General features: G+C 44.7%; 1 protein-coding gene across 2 annotated transcripts; it reads right to left on the reverse strand.

The window, feature by feature from the left end:
• Positions 1 to 6,375: 6,375 nt before the first annotated feature.
• Positions 6,376 to 18,481, reverse strand: PPP1R14B (protein phosphatase 1 regulatory inhibitor subunit 14B). 2 transcript variants are annotated; one of them, XM_044270409.1, is made up of 5 exons: positions 18,294 to 18,480; positions 17,917 to 18,198; positions 9,981 to 10,064; positions 9,850 to 9,882; positions 6,376 to 6,649 (listed from the first exon to the last, which is right to left on the reverse strand). In XM_044270409.1, exons 2-5 carry the CDS (start codon positions 18,118 to 18,120, stop codon positions 6,581 to 6,583), a joined length of 390 nt encoding a protein of 129 aa, XP_044126344.1. In that variant the 5' UTR covers positions 18,121 to 18,198; positions 18,294 to 18,480; the 3' UTR covers positions 6,376 to 6,580. The 2 variants fall into 2 exon arrangements, with proteins under 2 accessions (XP_044126344.1, XP_044126342.1); XM_044270407.1 differs by having other exon boundaries at positions 17,917 to 18,481.
• Between the last annotated feature and the right edge of the window lie 321 nt (positions 18,482 to 18,802).

Consider the following 18,802-nt stretch of genomic DNA (forward strand, 5'->3'; position numbering starts at 1 on the left):
TTTCCAAAAAGGATTGCTAAGATGTTAAATATACACTGCGTGCACAATTATTAGGCAAGTTGTTTTTTCGAGGATTCATTTTATTATTGAACAACTAAAGTGCTCTCGGTCAATCCAAAATGGTAATAAAGCTCAAACCTGAATATTTAAGAAAGTAAAAGTGAGTTTTTGGCTTTCTTAGGAGAATATGTGCAAAATCATTGGGCAACTATTAGTGTACTGAATGATGTAACTAAATGAAAAAGGTTCCCGCTCTGCAGTGATTGGGGCCCGATTGCTGCTACTGCCTGTCTCCTACAGAAGCCTGAGACCCAGCCTCCATGCTGTCAATGTAATGCACTGACAGACTCAATGCAGTACAATACAGGCGGTGCTGGGCTCCTTTACAAGGGGCGTGGCTGGGCTCCAGAATGGTTAGCACAGCCCCTTACACGGCTGATTTACATATATATATATATATATATATATATACACACTCACCTTAAGAATTATTAGGAACACCTGTTCTATTTCTCATTAATGCGATTATCTAGTCAACCAATCACATGGCAGTTGCTTCAATGCATGTAGGGTTGTGGTCATGGTCAAGACAATCTCCTGAACTCCAAACTGAATGTCAGAATGGGAAAGAAAGGTGATTTAAGCAATTTTGAGCGTGGCATGGTTGTTGGTGCCAGACGGGCCGGTCTGAGTATTTCACAATCTGCTCAGTTACTGGGATTTTCACGCACAACCCTTTCTAGGGTTTACAAAGAATGGTGTGAAAAGGGAAAAACATCCAGTATGCGGCAGTCCTGTGGGCGAAAATGCCTTGTTGATGCTAGAGGTCAGAGGAGAATGGGCCGACTGATTCAAGCTGATAGAAGAGCAATGTTGACTGAAATAACCACTCGTTACAACCGAGGTATGCAGCAAAGCATTTGTCAAGCCACAACACGCACAACCTTGAGGCGGATGGGCTACAACAGCAGAAGACCCCACAAATAGGAAAAAGAGGCTACAATTTGCACGAGCTCACCAAAATTGGACTGTTGAAGACTGGAAAAATGTTGCCTGGTCTGATGAGTCTCGATTTCTGTTGAGACATTCAAATGGTAGAGTCCGAATTTGGCGTAAACAGAAGGAGAACATGTATCCATCATGCCTTGTTACCACTGTGCAGGCTGGTGGTGGTGGTGTAATGGTGTGGGGATGTTTTCTGGGCACACTTTAGACCCCTAAGTGCCAATTGGCCATCGTTTAAATGCCACGGGCTACCTGAGCATTGTTTCTGACCATGTCCATCCCTTCATGACCATCATGTACCCATCCTCTGATGGCTACTTCCAGCAGGATAATGCACCATGTCACAAAGCTCAAATCATTTCAAATTAGTTTCTTGAACATGACAATGAGTTCACTGTACTAAAATGGCCCCCACAGTCACCAGATCTCAACCCAATAGAGCATCTTTGGGATGTGGTGGAGCGGGAGCTTCGTGCCCTGGATGAGCATCCCTCAAATCTCCATCAACTGCAAGATGCTATCCTATCAATATGGGCCAACATTTCTAAAGAATGCTATCAGCACCTTGTTGAATCAATGCCACGTAGAATTAAGGCAGTTCTGAAGGCAAAAGGGGGTCCAATACCGTATTAGTATGGTGTTCCTAATAATTCTTTAGGTGAGTGTATAAAATCATTTTTTAAACTCAATAAATCACTCAGAGATATGGGACAGGTATATTGCGGACATGCTAGCGGCGATCTAGCCGTGCATGTCTGCAGCTCTATAGGGTAAAAAGAGGTGACAGAATCCCTTTAAAGTGAGAATAGTAAATAAACTACTCAAAATTTCCCCAAAAAATTGTGACCAGTATAGCCCCCCTTCTTTTCAGTGACGGTCATGAAACTTCCATCCATGGAGTCTGTCAGTTTCAAAATCTGTTGATCAACTTTTTGTACAGCAGCAGCCACAGCCTCCCAGACACTCTTCAGAGAGGTTTTCCTTCACTGTAAATCTCCCGTTTAAGAAGGGCCCACAAGTTCTCAATAGGGTTTAGGTCAGGTTATGAAGGTGGCCATGTAAATATTAGTCTATAAAACCTTTGGGGAAAAAAATCTGTCTTCAGATATTCCTTGGCCCAGTCTTGACATTTCAACTTATCTGTCTTGTTTGCAACAAAACATTTGATGGCTCTATGATCACGCCCCATTGTCTTAGCAATTTAAAGAGTGCTACATTTTTTGACTTTTCAGAATCAATTAAATCTTTTTTTGGCCCATTTTGCAAGAGGAAAACAAGCTGGCTTATAATTATGCACACCTTGATATATCTTGATCTCCTTAGGCTACACCCTCCCTCGTTACACAAATACACACCACATGATATTTTTTAATCCAATAAGCATTCAGGTTTATACAACTTAGAGTTGAAAAACATGCATAAAAATTATGATATGGTCAAAATACTAATTTGCCTTTGTGTATTTTACAAAATTCTTTCGGGATTGAGGATTATATACTGTGCAGCTTTGATAGTTTGTAGGCTTAAGGGGTTGTGTCAAGCAATCAGAAGATATAGAAGAAAAAATTGTGCCAGAATCGGTGAAGAATTAGCTAAGAAAGGATGGAAGATCACCAGTCACCTTTTCATCTTCTTTTTCAGAACTTGTCCAACCCTTCTCAATCTGCTTTTGCCAGACTTGGGGCATGCTCACATGTGGGTAGATTTGTTGCAGAAATTTTTGTGACTGGAAAATCCATTCTTTACAACTAAATGGGGTTGGTTCTGTAGTATGTGCCTGGATTTTTGCAAATCCCATTCAGATGGATTTCAGATGAATTTCTGCAACAAATCTGCTACGTGTGAACAAAACCTTATGTGACTCTACTTGCCTCTGTTTCATTCACCTCAATGAGGCCATTTTGTAGTTTCCCTGTTGCCCTCTACTAGGCCGCGGGAATTATAATGGAGCAACGATTCCAAGAGCCACTTGGGGAATCATGGTAGAATAATCCTAGCAGACAAAGTATTTAAAAGTGTTTTTTCAGGAGATAACTATTGATAACCTATCCAGAATTGTGACATAATTTCAATGCATTAGGCTCTGCCCCCTGAAGAAGCAAGGCAGCGAAACCCGGGTCGGGCAGGAACGTGACGGTCTTAATATTACTATATGCCTTTTGTCTACTAACTCTTGTGAGTAGAATAAAACTTTTTAAACCATCTTGCAAAAGGGTGCTTCACTATTCTGCCAATCTTCTTAAACCCTGTAGAGGAGAAGGTCTGTGGAAGATCGGATCTTGTTGGGTGAAGAGGAGAGGGGCCGGTGCCCTGTGCTATTCACTGTTGACCGGGGAACATAGTCTCAAGCAGCGCGGTTCCAAAACTTTCATTATCTGCATCTCCAGTGTGAATTACCTACCACACTACTCCGGAACCAGCAGCAGCGCAAGTAATCGTCCGTGTTGGGACACAGGACTGACTTTTCATTGTTATCTTAAGATGAATTTTGTAAATAACAAAAAAAAAAAACGTGCCAAAAAAGCTATTTCTTGGTACCTTGCATCACAAAAAGTGTAATATAGAGCAACCAAAAATCATATGTACCCTAAACTAGTACCAACAAAACTTCCACCCTATACCGTAGTTTCTGAAATGGGGTCACTTTTTTCGAATTTCTACTCTAGGGGTGCATCAGGGGGGGCTTCAAATGGGACATGGTGTCCAAAAAAAAACTGTCTATCTAAATCTAAAAAACCGTATAGCATTCCTTTCCTTCTGCGCCCTGCCATGTGCCCTGTCGTGTGCCCGTACAGCAGTTTACAACCACATATGGGGTGTTTCTGTAAACGATTTGCCATTAACTCTTGTGGAACACCTAAAGGGTTAATGACGTTTGTAAAATCAGTTTTGAATACCTTGAGGGGTGTAGTTTCTAGAATGGGGTCATGTTTGTGGTTTGGTGGTTTCTATTATGTAAGCCTCACAAAGTGACTTCAGACCTGAACTGGTCCCTAAAAAGTGGTTTTTAGAAAATTTCTGAAAAATTTCAAGATTTTCTTCTAAATTGCTAAGTCTTGTAACATCCACCAAAAATAAAATATCATTCCCAAATTGATCCAAACATGAAGTAGACATATGGGGAATGTAAAGTAATAACTATTGTTGTAAGTATTACCATTTATTATAGAAGTAGAGAAATTGAAACTTGGAAATTTGCAATTTTTTTTACACATTTTTGGTAAATTTGTTATTTTTTATAAATAAAAATGTTTTTTTTTTTAACTTCATTTTACCAGTGTCATAAGTCAAAGCGTTTTAAAGTTATCAGCACTTGAAGTGACACTGGTCAGATTTGCAAAAAATGGCCAAGTCCTTAAGGTGAAATAGGGCTGAGTCCTTAAGGGGTTAAAGACCAGATATCCGCTGTACATGTATGGCGAATAGTGTGAAGGGGTTAATAGGGTTGATCATGCAGAGCCTCTTTAAATATTTAGTTATTAAAGACTGTAAAACTTTCTAATTGCAACTTTTTGAAAATTATTAAAAACTTGGCTCAGTCATTGGCATACTAGACAGCTGTGACAACCACCCGCCAATTCAGTCGTAATATGCCACAGTTGCCATACAGGTCTCGTCCACTAGAGACTTCTGGTGGCGAATCCACTGTGAGCATAGTAGACATTCAAGATTGGTTGGTGTGCCCATACATGATACAATCGGAAAAATAAAATTATTGATTTCACGCTGAAAATCAAATGAATTTGCTGCCACCACCCTTCTTATTGAATCGGGGTGAAGAGACCCCGGCTAGCTAATCCTAAAGGGAAGAAACTGTTATTTGCAACCTAGCTAACCCATCAACAATTTATAAAAAATAAAACAATGCGGTAGTATGTCTCTTCTGAGGACAGAGTTCTTAGCATAGACCAGATAATCAAGTAACAAGGGCAAAACTGGAGTGATTAAATCGGTAATTTTATTTTAAAAACTACACACAAAAAATATATACATTAAAACTGACAGATAAATATACCTGCCAGTCAAACAGATTGGTTGGCTAGAAATGGGCAAGAGGTGGAAGGGAATAGATGTGTGTGTAAAGTCCAGAAAAAGTCTTTGAAGAAATAATCCAAGTTGGCAGGGTGCCCGCGTCCAGCGGGCGGTCGTGATGTTAGTTGACGTCAGATGGTAGATGAAGAACGCGGGCGGTCGTGATGTTAGTCGACGTCAGATGGTAGATGAAGGACCTGAGTGTGTCACTGTTTTTACCCATTCTGAAGTGGGGCGTGGTTATGACACGTACAGGTCCAGCCTGGTGTAATTGGAACAGGGGTAGTCCTTTGCCCCATTGGGAGAAAATCTGGCAGAATATTTGCTTTGCCAGTTTCTCCGTACCCGTAAGTCAGATCAAGAAATAGAGTTGATATGTATAATCAGTACAATTTTACCCATCATCTGATACCAAATATGACTGGAAGACCATACAGTGTGCTTGAGAACCGTTATATCTCAGATTGGGAATCTTCGAATGACTGGCGGATTTCCTGAAGGGTGGGTTATAATAATCTGAACAATTTCTGAAGAGATTATTCATTTTGTATTTTTCTATCCTATGAAATATGAGTGAAATATGGGAAAAATATGAGATCTATGCAATGGATTTACCTTTCTAACTGTGTCATCCCGTTGTCCGATACAGATCTGTCCTTTTCTTTTGAAGCTTTCAGACAAGGCTTAAGGTGTGAGGATTTATGCTGGGTTGGAGCCGCTCAGACTACAGAAAGGGAGTTTTTATGAGGTTGTCAGATTGATGGGTACTTAACCTGGCATGAGGGCAGGAAGAGTCTTTGGCAAGGAGGTGTTAATTGTACCTCTGATCTGTGAGCAGTAACCTAAAGTTAAATTATTTCTGGGTTTAAAAAAGATTTTAACTCTTTGTATGCAGGTGAAGGCCGCATTCGCGATTTCTTCGTATTGCAAATCGTCACAACAACGCTCTCCCTTACACCACCCATTGGCCACTTTATGATTATGCCACAGTTGTTGTTTTTTTACCCCAAAAAGACAATTATGAGCTGTATAGCCATAAAAATCTGCTGTACTTCAATGGAATTTGCTTCACTTTTCTATGAATTTCATGATCAGATAAGCATTAACAGTCAATGTACTTTCTAGTTGCCAGGGCTTCAGCACAACCCAGTGGTTGCAGTGGAGTAACTGTGTCACGTGTCAAACTTATGTTTACAGTGCCTCGTTTTCTGCGTGTCTCCTGGGTGCCATCACCAGGCAGTGGCCTCTTGAGACATTCAACAAAATATAAGGTTTGTTGTGATGATGGGAGATCAGAAATTGTAAATGCGGCGCAGTAAGAATGGACACACATTCTTATAACACTTAATTACATTTTTATTTAGTTAAAAAAAGATTTCTACAAAATAGTCATATAAAAAAGGCTCCCCTGCATCACCCCTCTAAGTAGACTGTCAACAGTTGCACACACTCCGTGGGTGCAGGAGGAGCCCTTGACCCTGCGATTCTGCACTTCTACCAGGATGACAGGGAGGTGCCATGTTCCACCGTCTCCATGAGTCAATCACTTCTTCTGAGGAGTACTCAGCTTCTGCATTCCCTGTATCTTCTCCAGTAATCCAGATATAAAGGCCTGATGGATGAAGAACGGTAATTAGTATCCCTTTCTGTTACACACATATCATGGACAGGTTTCCTCAAACCATTTACCAAACCAGGCTCTTTTTTAAATCAGATAGTTTTTATTAAAACTGCTTTTTTTTTAATTATACAAACAGGGACTCCTTATTTACAAATTGTCATTTATCTGACCTGCTATATTACTAACAGAGCCATTACTTAAACCTCCATAAAAAATAAACTCCCAATCCCCACACCCCCTAGCGAAGAGACGATCCGCCATTTGTAATAAACTTATCACATCTCATCAAACTTTCCATCTGACAATCGGTAAAATTATATCTCTCTCATGTATGTATGTAGGGCCTGTCCATAACTATACCTAACCACTTAGGGCTCTTTCACACTTGCTTTGTTCTTTTCCGGCATAGAGTTCCGTCGTCGGGGCTCTATGCCGGAAAAATCCTGATCAGGATTATCCTAATGCATTCTGAATGGAGTGAAATCCGTTCAGGATGCATCAGGATGTCTTCAGTTCAGGACTGGAACGTTTTTTGGCCGGAGAAAATACCGCAGCATGCTGCGCTTTTTGCTCCGGCCAAAAATCCTGAACACTTGCCGCAAGGCCGGATCCGGAATTAATGCCCATTGAAAGGCATTAATCCGGATCCGGCCTTAAGCTAAACGTCGTTTCGGCGCATTACCGGATCTGACGTTTAGGTTTTTCTGAATGGTTACCATGGCTGCCAGGACACTAAAGTCCTGTTTGCCATGGTAAAGTGTAGTGGGGCGCGGGGGAGCAGTATACTTACCGTCCGTGCGGCTCCCGGGGCGCTTCAGAGTGACGTCAGGGCATGGATGACGTGATCGCATGGATCACGTCATCCATGCGCAGGGCGCTCTGACGTCATTCTGGAGCGCCCCGGGAGCCGCACGGACGGTAAGTATACTGCTCCCCCGCGCCCCACTACTACTATGGCAACCAGGACTTTAATAGCGTCCTGGCTGCCATAGTAACACTGAACGCATTTTGAAGACAGATCAGTCTTCAAATGCTTTCAGTTCACTTGCGGTGTTACGGATACGGCGGGCACTTCCGGCAAATGGAGTACACAACGGATCCGGACAACGCAAGTGTGAAAGAGGCCTTAGTCAGGGCTCCTGGATCACTCTTCAGTCCAACCTGGTTCAATTCTTATCATATCCAACTCCTACGCAAATACTGTTGTCCTGCCCAGTCCGCCCCCCCACCAGCACAAGGGAAGGCTATACAGACCCAGGGAGGAGGACTCGGCCCCCGCTGAGAACCACTTATCCCAAATTGCTGCAAATTTGGCTTCATACTTCCTCTTTACATACACCCCCTTTCAAGACGGAGTATATCATTCATCCTATTAAGGAATTCAGCCACCGAACCAAACAATACTCTTAATTCTCTAGTGTAGCAGAAAATTTGGGTCCTGACATATTCTAGGGCCCTATTTGATCTGGTCATAGAGAAGCATGCCCTAGTTCCCATTTACATAGCCCAATAACAGGGGAAGATTGAGAACAAATATGTAAATGAGCCTAGACGATGTCAATGGAAAAATACAATAAAATAACCCTTGAAGACAATGTGATAGAGCTCCCCAACCCTGTTATACAGCTCTAGTCAAACATGGAACATGACCATTTCATATACACCCCTATGGTGATATGTGGAGCCTAGCCATTGCATACACACAGTCCTATAGTGAAACAAACGGCACCATAACTATATATACAGCTCTATAGGGAGTACCAGAATTATATCTACAACCATATAGTACTATATAGTAAGGAGCACAGTCATTACACAAACTGTCCTATAATAGCACCCTATACTTACCGTAGGCTGGCTGGTAGTCAGTAACCTTCATTAAACTGCATCTACATGCAGCAAGCATCCCGTCCGTACAGGGATGAACAATCGCTACTGCAACGGTTTATCCTCATGCATCTTTAGATTGTGTAGTCTGTTTATACCACCCATTAGTTTGCTTACCTTGTGTGGTACACGGTGCTGCAACTTGAAGGGTTTGCCTCACATCAGCAGATGGCAGTCATCATGTAGAGAAAGTTAATACAAGCCACCTACTAATGTATTGTTATTGTCCATATTGCTTCCTTTGCTGGCTTTATTCATTTTTACAATCACATTTACACTTCTCGCTTCTGTGGTTACAACTAGAGATGAGCAAATTTGATATTTTGAAGTTCGTTCACGCTTAGCTTACTGGTAAAAGGTGAATTGCGTTATGGATTCCGTTAGCACGGACCATAACGCAATTCTATGACGGAATGCCTTTAGGAGGCATTCCGTTATTCATTCCATAAAGCGTTCCATTATGCATTCAGTCATAGAACTGCGTTATGGTCCGTGGAAAAGCAATTCGACTTTTACCAGTAAGCGAAGCGTGAATGAATTTCATAACCTGAAATTCGCTTATCTCTAGTTACGACCACCCCGAAATCCAGCAGTGGTTGCCGTAATTGCAAAATATTGGAAAAAGCATATGAAAAAGAGTATGCATAGGCTGGCGCTCTGTCTATAGTGTGCAAGCACGACCACTGCTGCTGGATTATAGAATGTTCGTAACCGTGGAAACGAGTGTATAATGAGATGCAAAAATGAATCCAGCCAGCAAAAGAAGGCAATATAGACAATCACTATTCATTAGTAAGTGCCTTGTATCTTTATCTACATGATAAATGCTATTTGCTGAAGTAAGACAACCCCTTTAAGGGTGCGTTCATGGGACCGCGTTTTGTGGTCTGAAAATTACGGATCCGCAAAACACGGATAACGGCTGTGTGCGTTCCGCATTTTGCGGACAAGAATAGGACATGCTCTATCTTTTTTGCGGCGGAGCGGAATGGAACTACACGGTGTGCTGTCCGCATCTTTTGACGTCCCAACATGAACACTTGATAAATGTGGGGCATAGCTTGTGTGCCAGAATTTTGTCTCAATGCAAGTTCAATAAGATCAAAGTGGAGAAAGGTGGAAAGGTCGTGACTTCTGGCCATTGGTGGGGGGTCCCAGCTGTTAGAGCCCACTAATTTAGCATTCATGACCTGTCTACTAGACAAATACTTCTGGTAGGAATACCCCTTTAAAAAAATGCAAGGCCAGTACTGCAACAGGTTTGTAAATGTAGACACACACAAAACATAGCGCCGTACACTCACCTCAGTTGGTTTGTAACACTCATTAAGAAGTTCCTGCAAAGAAACAATAGAGGGACGTCAGAGCCGGGGGGGGGGGGGGGGGGGTCAATGCCGACACACGGTGCACTCAGCCATGCACACCAACCACTAACCTTTACCCTCTCTCCCCTTTGTTCATCAGTTTCCATATCTAGTAATTCATCCACATCAATTTCCAGTTCTGGGATTTCTTCTTCCTGTAACAACAGACACAAAACCCATTAATCTCTTCGGATGAGGAAGCACAGTATGCTGAAGGTAGAGACAAAGCATATGTGGAGTGATCGTCACATGTTCAAAGGGTCCCAGAAATGCAGGACAAAAAAAATCACTTATTCAAGGGAGATGGGAGCAGATTTCTCCAAGAATCATTCTACAGACTCTTCCCTTAAGGAAGTCCTCTCCAGGGTTCTAATGCAGGTCCCTGCGGTGGCGGACCCCTGTAGTCATGGATTTGTAGGCTGCAGGATGGAATGAACACATTCACTTACTGCAATGGTTTGTCACAGTATGGACAGTATTCTACAGAAAACATATAGAAAATAAAAAAATAAAAACGTATACAATTGTTTAAGTGCAAATTACTCAAAGGTTAGCCTGGATGTGGATGAATGACGGGCGGCCACGTAATACACAGACATCACTGTAGAACATATAGTGGGACTTTCGATATTCTCCATTTTACTTGTGAGAGTGGGTAAAGTTATTATGACTAAGAACACTGTTGTTCGAAACACGTAAATCTATTGGGAGTAAGTGGGAACCAGTGCCACTGTTTGCTGTATCTATTTGGAATATTTTGGTGACTAAAGACCGGGATTGTTGAAACGTCTACCTCTGGTTCTGGAGCTTCTTTTCTGTTCATGTGGATCTACATCAGGACTGGCTTGGGTCCGCCCCGTGCACCGTTACACAGGATGTTATAGGTGAGCTGGCTGTAACCTCTTTTGTCTAAAGTTATTCATGGCAGATTTGATCACCGCACACATGGCCCGATACTACAACCATATCCAGCTCTATAGAATACAAGCTGAGTACGTTATTCATTTCCACATAATGTAAGTGATCCTCACATCTGATATTTTATATTTATGCTATTTACCTGTGAAAAAGAGCCCAAAGGCCTGCCCTAGCGGTTAGTGGAGCTGCGCCTATTCTGCCTGAGCCCCGCACCTCCCCTCATCCTGAAGTCCCCTCCCAGCTCCTCTGACGTCAAGCAGACCCTGCACTGTAATCTCGCACAGGCGCAACAAGATGTCACTTTAGCACCCACACAGTCTGCAATCCCTCCGCCGGCTTCACTTAACATACTGTGCTGCACTGAAGCTGGCAGACCATGTGGGTGCTCAAGTGACATCTTGTTACGCATGCGCAGTAGGTTAAATCTGGAGCTGGCAGACCATGTGGGTGCTCGAGTGACATCTTGTTACGCATGCGCAGTAGGTTAAATCTGGCGCTGGCAGAGGAGACCGTGCGGGTGCTCAAGTGACATCTTGTTGCACATGCGCAGTAGGTTAAAGGAAGCTGAAGCAGGCAGAGAGCTCGCAGAAATTTGATTGCGATGGATAACATTCTATGTACAGTGCTGAAGAATATGTCAGTGCCATATAAACAACGTGGCTAATACACAAAAATGCCAATATAACAGTAGCCACACTAATTATCAGATACCTACTAAATAGAACTTTTAGTGGGCGAATCATATGTACAGAATTGTGAGCTCCTGTTCCACCCTGGTTTGATGTGGTGAGAGGAGACGACAAGTCGGAGTAGGTTCACATCTGTCCAGCTGACCCTCGGAGTTCCTGTGGCGATGAGTCAGCTCTGTGGCGGTAAAGACTATGCTAGGAGGAATCCACCAAAATATCTGAGTAAAGGCTAACTACTGCCCAGCAATGAGGGAGTTTTACAATTTCTGGTGCATTTTGTTACTGGCAAAAATGCCGGCTCCAGATGTTACGTGGAAGTCTATGGGAAATATTAAGCATGGCACGAACACTTGAGGTGCTTTTTTTTTTTTGCTAGTTTTTTTGTGGGGGGAAGGGTATAATGGCGCCATATTCTGGGTTTGGCATTTTTTCCCTCATTTTCTGTTTTTGTCCTAGATATTCACATGTGTGTGCCATTTTTATGTGTGTTTTTGCAAGGCATTTTTTACGAATGTATTTTTCCACACACCTCTACAAGATAGTGACACCAGAGAGAGGTATATATTTTCCTTTTCCTATAAAAAAGGAAATCATGCAACAACAACAACAAAAAAAAAAAGGCAATTGCTGAACAGACTATTTGGATGCATTGTCAGGCTGCTTTTGAGCTTAAAACAGCTCTATGGCCACCTGCACACTGTGTGGATTATGTGCGTTTTTTCTGCACAGAAAAAACGCAGTGTAATATGGTACCAGCAAAGAGTATGAGATTAAACAAATCTAATTTAAAATTTGGGGGTCATTTACCAACTCATATATGCCAGTTTTCTGGCGTATACCTCTCACAGATTGCTGTGCAAAGGTTAATTGCGCCTCAATCTGCGACTTTTCCCCGTTCGCGCCAGATCTACAAAAGGGGTGTGGCCTGGGCGGGCAGTCAGGCCTGTCTCATTTATCATTTTCTATTTTAACTATAGAAAATGTTCCAAATCTATGCCAGCACGGAAGCTGGCATAGATTTAGACTGGCTGTGGATACGCTGAGGTTATGTAGAGGCCGGAGCCGTCTTTTTCTTCTGGGCAGATTTTGAAATCAACTTTTTGTGTTCAGATTTTACCCCTTTCAATGCAAGGGGATGATCTGTGGAACATGCGCATGAACTCTGCACCAAAAGCATTAAGTAATTAATGACATTTTTTGGCACAGATCTGGTGCAGATTTTGTGTTTTAAAATCTGCATTTATGTGCAGGTACCCTATGAGTCCAACACTATACAATAATCGTGATCACTGAGCAGAGCTCTCGGCAGGGGACAGGACAAGTACCCATGATCCGTGGCACAGGGGGTTGTCTGTACGGGCCAGTCCCATAATCCACAGAGCCCCTTTATGCCGCTCAGTGACCAAATTACATCTAGAAAATGTATTATTCATTGTTGTCTGTCTTAGGCTACTTTCACACTAGCGTTCGTCGGTCCGCTCGTGAGCTCCGTTTGAAGGGGCTCACGAGCGGACCCGAACGCAGCCGTCCAGCCCTGATGCAGTCTGAATGGAGCGGATCCGCTCAGACTGCATCAGTCTGGCGGCGTTCAGCCTCCGCACGGACAGGCGGACAGCTGAACGCTGCTTGCAGCGTTCGGGTGTCCGCCTGGCCGTGCGGATCCGTCCAGACTTACAATGTAAGTCAATGGGGACGGATCCGTTTGAAGATGCCACAATATGGCTCAATCTTCAGGCGGATCCGTCCCCCATTGACTTTACATTGAAAGTCTGGACGGATCCGTACGAGGCTATTTTCACACTTAGCTGTTATATGCTAAAATAATGCAGACGGATCCGTTCTGAACGGAGCCTCCATCTGCATTATTATGATCGGATCCGTTCAGAACGGATCCGATCGAACGCTAGTGTGAAAGTAGCCTTACCGTGTGACGTGTAGACTGAAGCGATGCTGGTGACGCGACTCCTCAGCTCATTAAAGCATTTACAGCATCAGACTGTTTAGCTAAACACATTCACAGACAGAGAATGTGTCCTGATGAGACTCCGCACACGCACCGTCAGTCATGTGGCCAGCAATACAAAGACAATGTATGACAGGATGATACTGCTGGTGCCCTCAATAGGCTCTCTCACTGGTGGCTATAGCCACTGGCAATACTGGATATAACAGCATTCCACTATTCAGGTTTGATTTCTAGTCTAATTGTCTATTTACAGCAGTCTGTAGTACGCCGACATGAGAATATGACATTGGATGCATAAATTAAGAGAGGGGATTAAAGAGCATTTCCGCTGTGTGACGATATAGGCCCACACTGCCCTTACAGAAAAGCTGTCTGCTCGCTGCTCTGCGAGGGGGACATTGGCAGAGCTCTGCAGGAGACCGTGTCGTCACCAATGGGCCACATATATGCAGCAAACAACTCTGCTAAGAAATTGAATTGCTTCCCCCTTTTTATTGGTTTTATGTCTGGGACCACACAGAGCTCTTGTCTGCTGCAGAATTTCACAAATATAATAACCTCATACAGATAAAACATGTCCAACGATGGAGAAATAGGAATTCCCATTGGAGGAGATATGCCTTGTGGACGACCCCTTTCCCTATGCCCTACTAGCTTGGGCTATTGCAGATTGGCCGCAAACAATCTGAACGGACGCCATGTAATACTAAATGTGACCAGACACTGCTGATCGATGTCAGCTCCCATATGAGAAGGGGTTGTTTAAGGTCAGAATACCCCTTTAAGGCAGTGAATGTATTTTCTGTGTTCACCAGGAGCCACTAACTGCATGACTTTTGTACGTTTCTACGGATGTGGTAGGCGACAGGCGAGACGCACCAGCAGAGAATGTGCAAACTGAATGTAAGGGTTAAGAGTTTCCTGAACACTTTGAATACTGTATGTATGCCCTACGTTACCACGTCTATCATAGTGTAAGCAAACATCTCAGGCAGTATTACATAGACAAGAGCAGCGCTCCTAACACTCTGGAGTCAGACGGGTGTACACTGATGTATACAGAAGTCAGTGATGTCAGATCTATGGCGCCTGACACCTCGAAGAATGGAGTAAACTCCGTCCCTGCTCCCCGGACACAGAGATCCCCTCACCTCCACATAGACAACGTGTTTGCAGGATTCTTAGCAATGGTCAGAAGGTTGGACACGGCCTGGATCCTCATAAACCCTGTGGTCGCAGTGCGGTAATGCTACAAATTTAATGCGACTTACAGGTAACAATGTCAACGCAAAAACTTCTATTCAAAGCATATGTTCCCTTTACCAACCATTTGTATTGCCCCAATGCATCATAAATAGGAAACAAATGAAGAAATTCTACATCAAGTCTTGATTAAAAAGAATCTGTCAGCATGACCAACCCTATTAAACCAGGCATATTGCCTGATAGGGTTGACCATGCTGAGTAAAATAATACCCTTCTTTTGTCTGTAGGTTTAATAGCTGCCATGGTATAATACTTTTTGTATTCATGTAAATTACGGTACCTCTTTCGAGCACGAGGGGGCCAGCTGGAGCACTTGGAGCACCTCTACTGCTACACCCCTTGGTGCTCTGTGTACTCGCCCTCCCCTCTGATTGACAGGACGAGACATGTCTTCTGGTGCCTGTGCGGAGGTCCAGCATCATTGGTGGCAGTGTGTTTTAGCCCATGGGCTGTGGCCTGTATGTAGGTGCCAGCACTCATTGGGGACAGTGGAGGAGATGATACTTACCTTTCCATCCTCCTCGCTGTCTATGATGCCTCCAGTGACTTCAGTACACCCAGAAGTGAACACCACGGCTTCACAGAAGGGCACCACGGCTTCACAGAAGGGTAGGAGCTCAGCAGCTGGGAGGATGGAAAGGGTTAAAAAAGCCACAGTGTGAACGGCCCCTAAGGCCTCATGCACACGACCGTTTTTCGGCATCCGTTGCTCTGTTCCGAGGCCCCCCAAAAAAATAATAATAATAATAATATAGCATGTCCTATTCTTGTCAGTTTTGCGGACAAGAATAGACATGTTTACAATGGGCCACCCGTTCCGTTCCGCAAATTGCGGAAGGCACACAGGCGGCTTATGTTTTTTGCGGACCGCAACAAACAGCACAGTCGTGTGCATGTAGCCCGAGGTTAGTATTCCTAGACAGTGTAAAGTACGGCTCTATTGGTAATTCTATTGTGTGCAAAAACGACTTTCCTTCAGTCACACTCACGTATCCACAGACTCCCAGCAACCCGTACATATAGATATTCAGGAACGTTATGAGCGCTGCCACATGTGAATTACTATTGTACTGTATACTGTAACATGGTGGTGTGAATGTGGTCCAGTACCACACACACACCACATCCCGAGAGTGGACCTCAACGCACATCCAGTATACGGACGCATGAACCTAGGCTTAGGGTACGTTCACACATAGCGGTTATGTCGTCGTTAATGCCTTGTGGCGATAACCATGCAGCAAAGACTGCAAGCAGTATAGCAGCGAATTGCAGCTATAGCACAGGTGATGCTCAATAAGGGTACTTTCACACTTGCGTTGTTTGATTCCGGCAGGCAGTTCCGTTGCCTGAACTGACTGCCTGATCAGGCAAACTGTATGCAAACGGATGTCATTATTTCTGACTGATCAGGCATTTTTCTGACTGATCAGGATCCTGATCAGTCAGAAAAATGCCTGATCAGTCAGAAAAATGCATTGCAATACCGGATCCGTTTTTCCGGTGTCATCAGGCAAAACGGATCCGTTTTTTTCATTTTTAAAGGTCTGCGCATGCGCAGACCGGAATGACGGATCCGGCATTCCGGTATTTTGAATGCCGGATCCGGCACTAATACATTCCTATGGAAAAAAATGCCGGATCCGGCATTCAGGCAAGTCTTCAGTTTTTTTCGCCGGAGATAAAACCGTAGCATGCTACGGTTTTCTCTTTTGCCTGATCAGTCAAAACGACTGAACTGAAGACATCCTGATGCAAACTGAACGGATTACTCTCCATTCAGAATGCATGGGGATATGCCTGATCAGTTATTTTCCGGTATAGAGCCCCTGTGACGGAACTCAGCGCCGGAAAAGAAAAACGCAAGTGTGAAAGTACCCTAAAACTGCAACACGCACATGGCAGCACGGCCCCTACGTCTGAATAGCCTAGGCACGGGCAGAGGACCTCACATGGTTAGCCATAAGTTATACTGCACAAGTACTGCCCATAACAAGCGCTTACAGAGCGACTGGAACATGCCTGAAGCCTGCGGATAATGTCAGGGTCAGGGAATGGCTATGAAAGCAGTTTCTTGTGGAACATTAGCCAGGAAATGCTCCATCTGTTGCTGGGCCTTGGCTGCCCCCTTGTAGCAATGTAGCGTGGACATCTACGTTGTCGCCAACCCTCCACTGTCTCTGCACTTTTAAATAAGCTTTGTTTCTTGTTTCCCATTACAGGCCTCAGTCAGCAGATCTGCACCCATGACACGTGCACTTGGCGGCTGAGGGCACCCGTGTTGGTCCCATGGTCATATGTGCCTGCATTGATGAGAAAAGTGGTTTTTTTTTGGAGCGGATTCCACAACCAAAACGCATGCAGACCTTCCCCACTGATTTCAATGGGGAATCTGCATGTCAATTCAAATAACGCCTTTTTCCACCTGCGGTTTTATAAACTGCACCATGGAAATAACAAGAGCCTTGTCCGCCATTTCTGTGTCCAGAATCCCCATAGCAAATGGGCAGAAATGAAAATCCATGCCAAAAACACATCAGGAAAAAACATAAAAAATAAAATAAAACAGATGCGCATTTCACATCAGGTTTTATTTTAAGCCCAGGAAATACTCTGTGTGAACGGGCCCCTATGGTCCCGATGCGGATTTCTGACAGATCCTAACCTATAGCCCGGGGTCTGCTGGTCTGTGGGAAAAAGCTGGGATTTTGGGATTCCCGCCCCAGCAGGATGAGATCATGGCCATGATGAGGGAAGTTGCTATGTAAGCGGTTGTATCACGTCAGAGCTTTGTGTATGGGCAGATCCACAATCTGATCTCTCGAGAATTCTCCTGTAAATGTGATGCCACCCCGCCTCAGTCTCCCGATTTATGGCTGTCACATGCTGACGACAGGTGTCCTCAGCTGTTCCTGGGGCTCGGGGTGGCATCAGAGCGCCGCCGCCTCACCCCCTGCCACATCCAATACCATCCAGGCCAGGGGGGCATATCAATTAGACAGCCATGCCCACCCAGTGTGCCAGCTGAGCTCCCCCTTTGTCCTAGGATATGGCCAGTTCTAATCTCATTGACTCCTCAGCCCGGGATTAGCTCATCTAATTACTAGGAAGTGTGTGCCAGGGGGAGGGGGGCACTCCCCCATGAGGGGTGGCTGGATTTGCCCTCACCTGGCAGTCATACAGCCCCACCAGCTGATCCAGGATCCACTCTTCCAGCCTCAGTCTTTTCCTCAGTTCCTTGCGGTCATACTTGACTGTCACTTTGCCCGGGTGTCGTCTCTCCGGCTCCACAGCTGTCTCTCCTGGGGATTGGAAGTAGACCCGGGGGGACGTGGGATGGGGGCCGGAGCCTGGGCTGCTGAGGGCGGCCATGGAAATAAGAGACAGCTCGGGGGAACAGGAGTGAGAGAGGTCGAGTGACAGCCGAGCAAACAAAGGCGGCCCGCACTTCTGCAAAGAACGGAAAAGTGACAGTCACCGGGAGAAGAGACACTCACTGAGACGTCCTCCGCCAGTCCATAACGTGGGCTCTCCGGGTCACTCACAACACAATGAAGTCTTTTCTGCAGTTCTCCAGGGTCTGACAGCCTCTTTCTCAGACAGCGGTCTCCTCCATGGCGTGCTCAGTCTCTGTCTCTTCCCCACGTGGACTACTCCCCGTGTCCAGCTGCCGTCTCTTCTGCTTCCTGTAAGTCTCTCTCTCTCTCCTTTGTTTCTGCCCGTCTCTCCCAGTTCCTCCCTCTCCTCCGCCTCTTAAAGAGACGCCCCCCTCCTCCTGGGCTGTCTCTTCCCCGGCAGCTGTCCCGTCCTTATTCCAGCTGTCCCTTCTCCTTGTATGTGTCTGGTCAGTGCCCTCTCTGTGCCCGGCAGCTGTTACCTCGCAGACCTGAGGTTTCCTGTCAGCCATCATTCAGTGCTGGGCGAGGTGCTGTAACCATTAGCAACGCAGGCCCATAATCCTCCCAAACACTAACCGGCATGTCTACCGGAAAATGGGAGAAGACCTGGAAACTTAAAGGGGTATTCCAGGGGCGTAGCTAGAAATGCATGGGCC

Source organism: Bufo gargarizans, chromosome 10, assembly GCF_014858855.1.
Source record: "Bufo gargarizans isolate SCDJY-AF-19 chromosome 10, ASM1485885v1, whole genome shotgun sequence".
Lineage (NCBI taxonomy): Eukaryota > Metazoa > Chordata > Amphibia > Anura > Bufonidae > Bufo > Bufo gargarizans.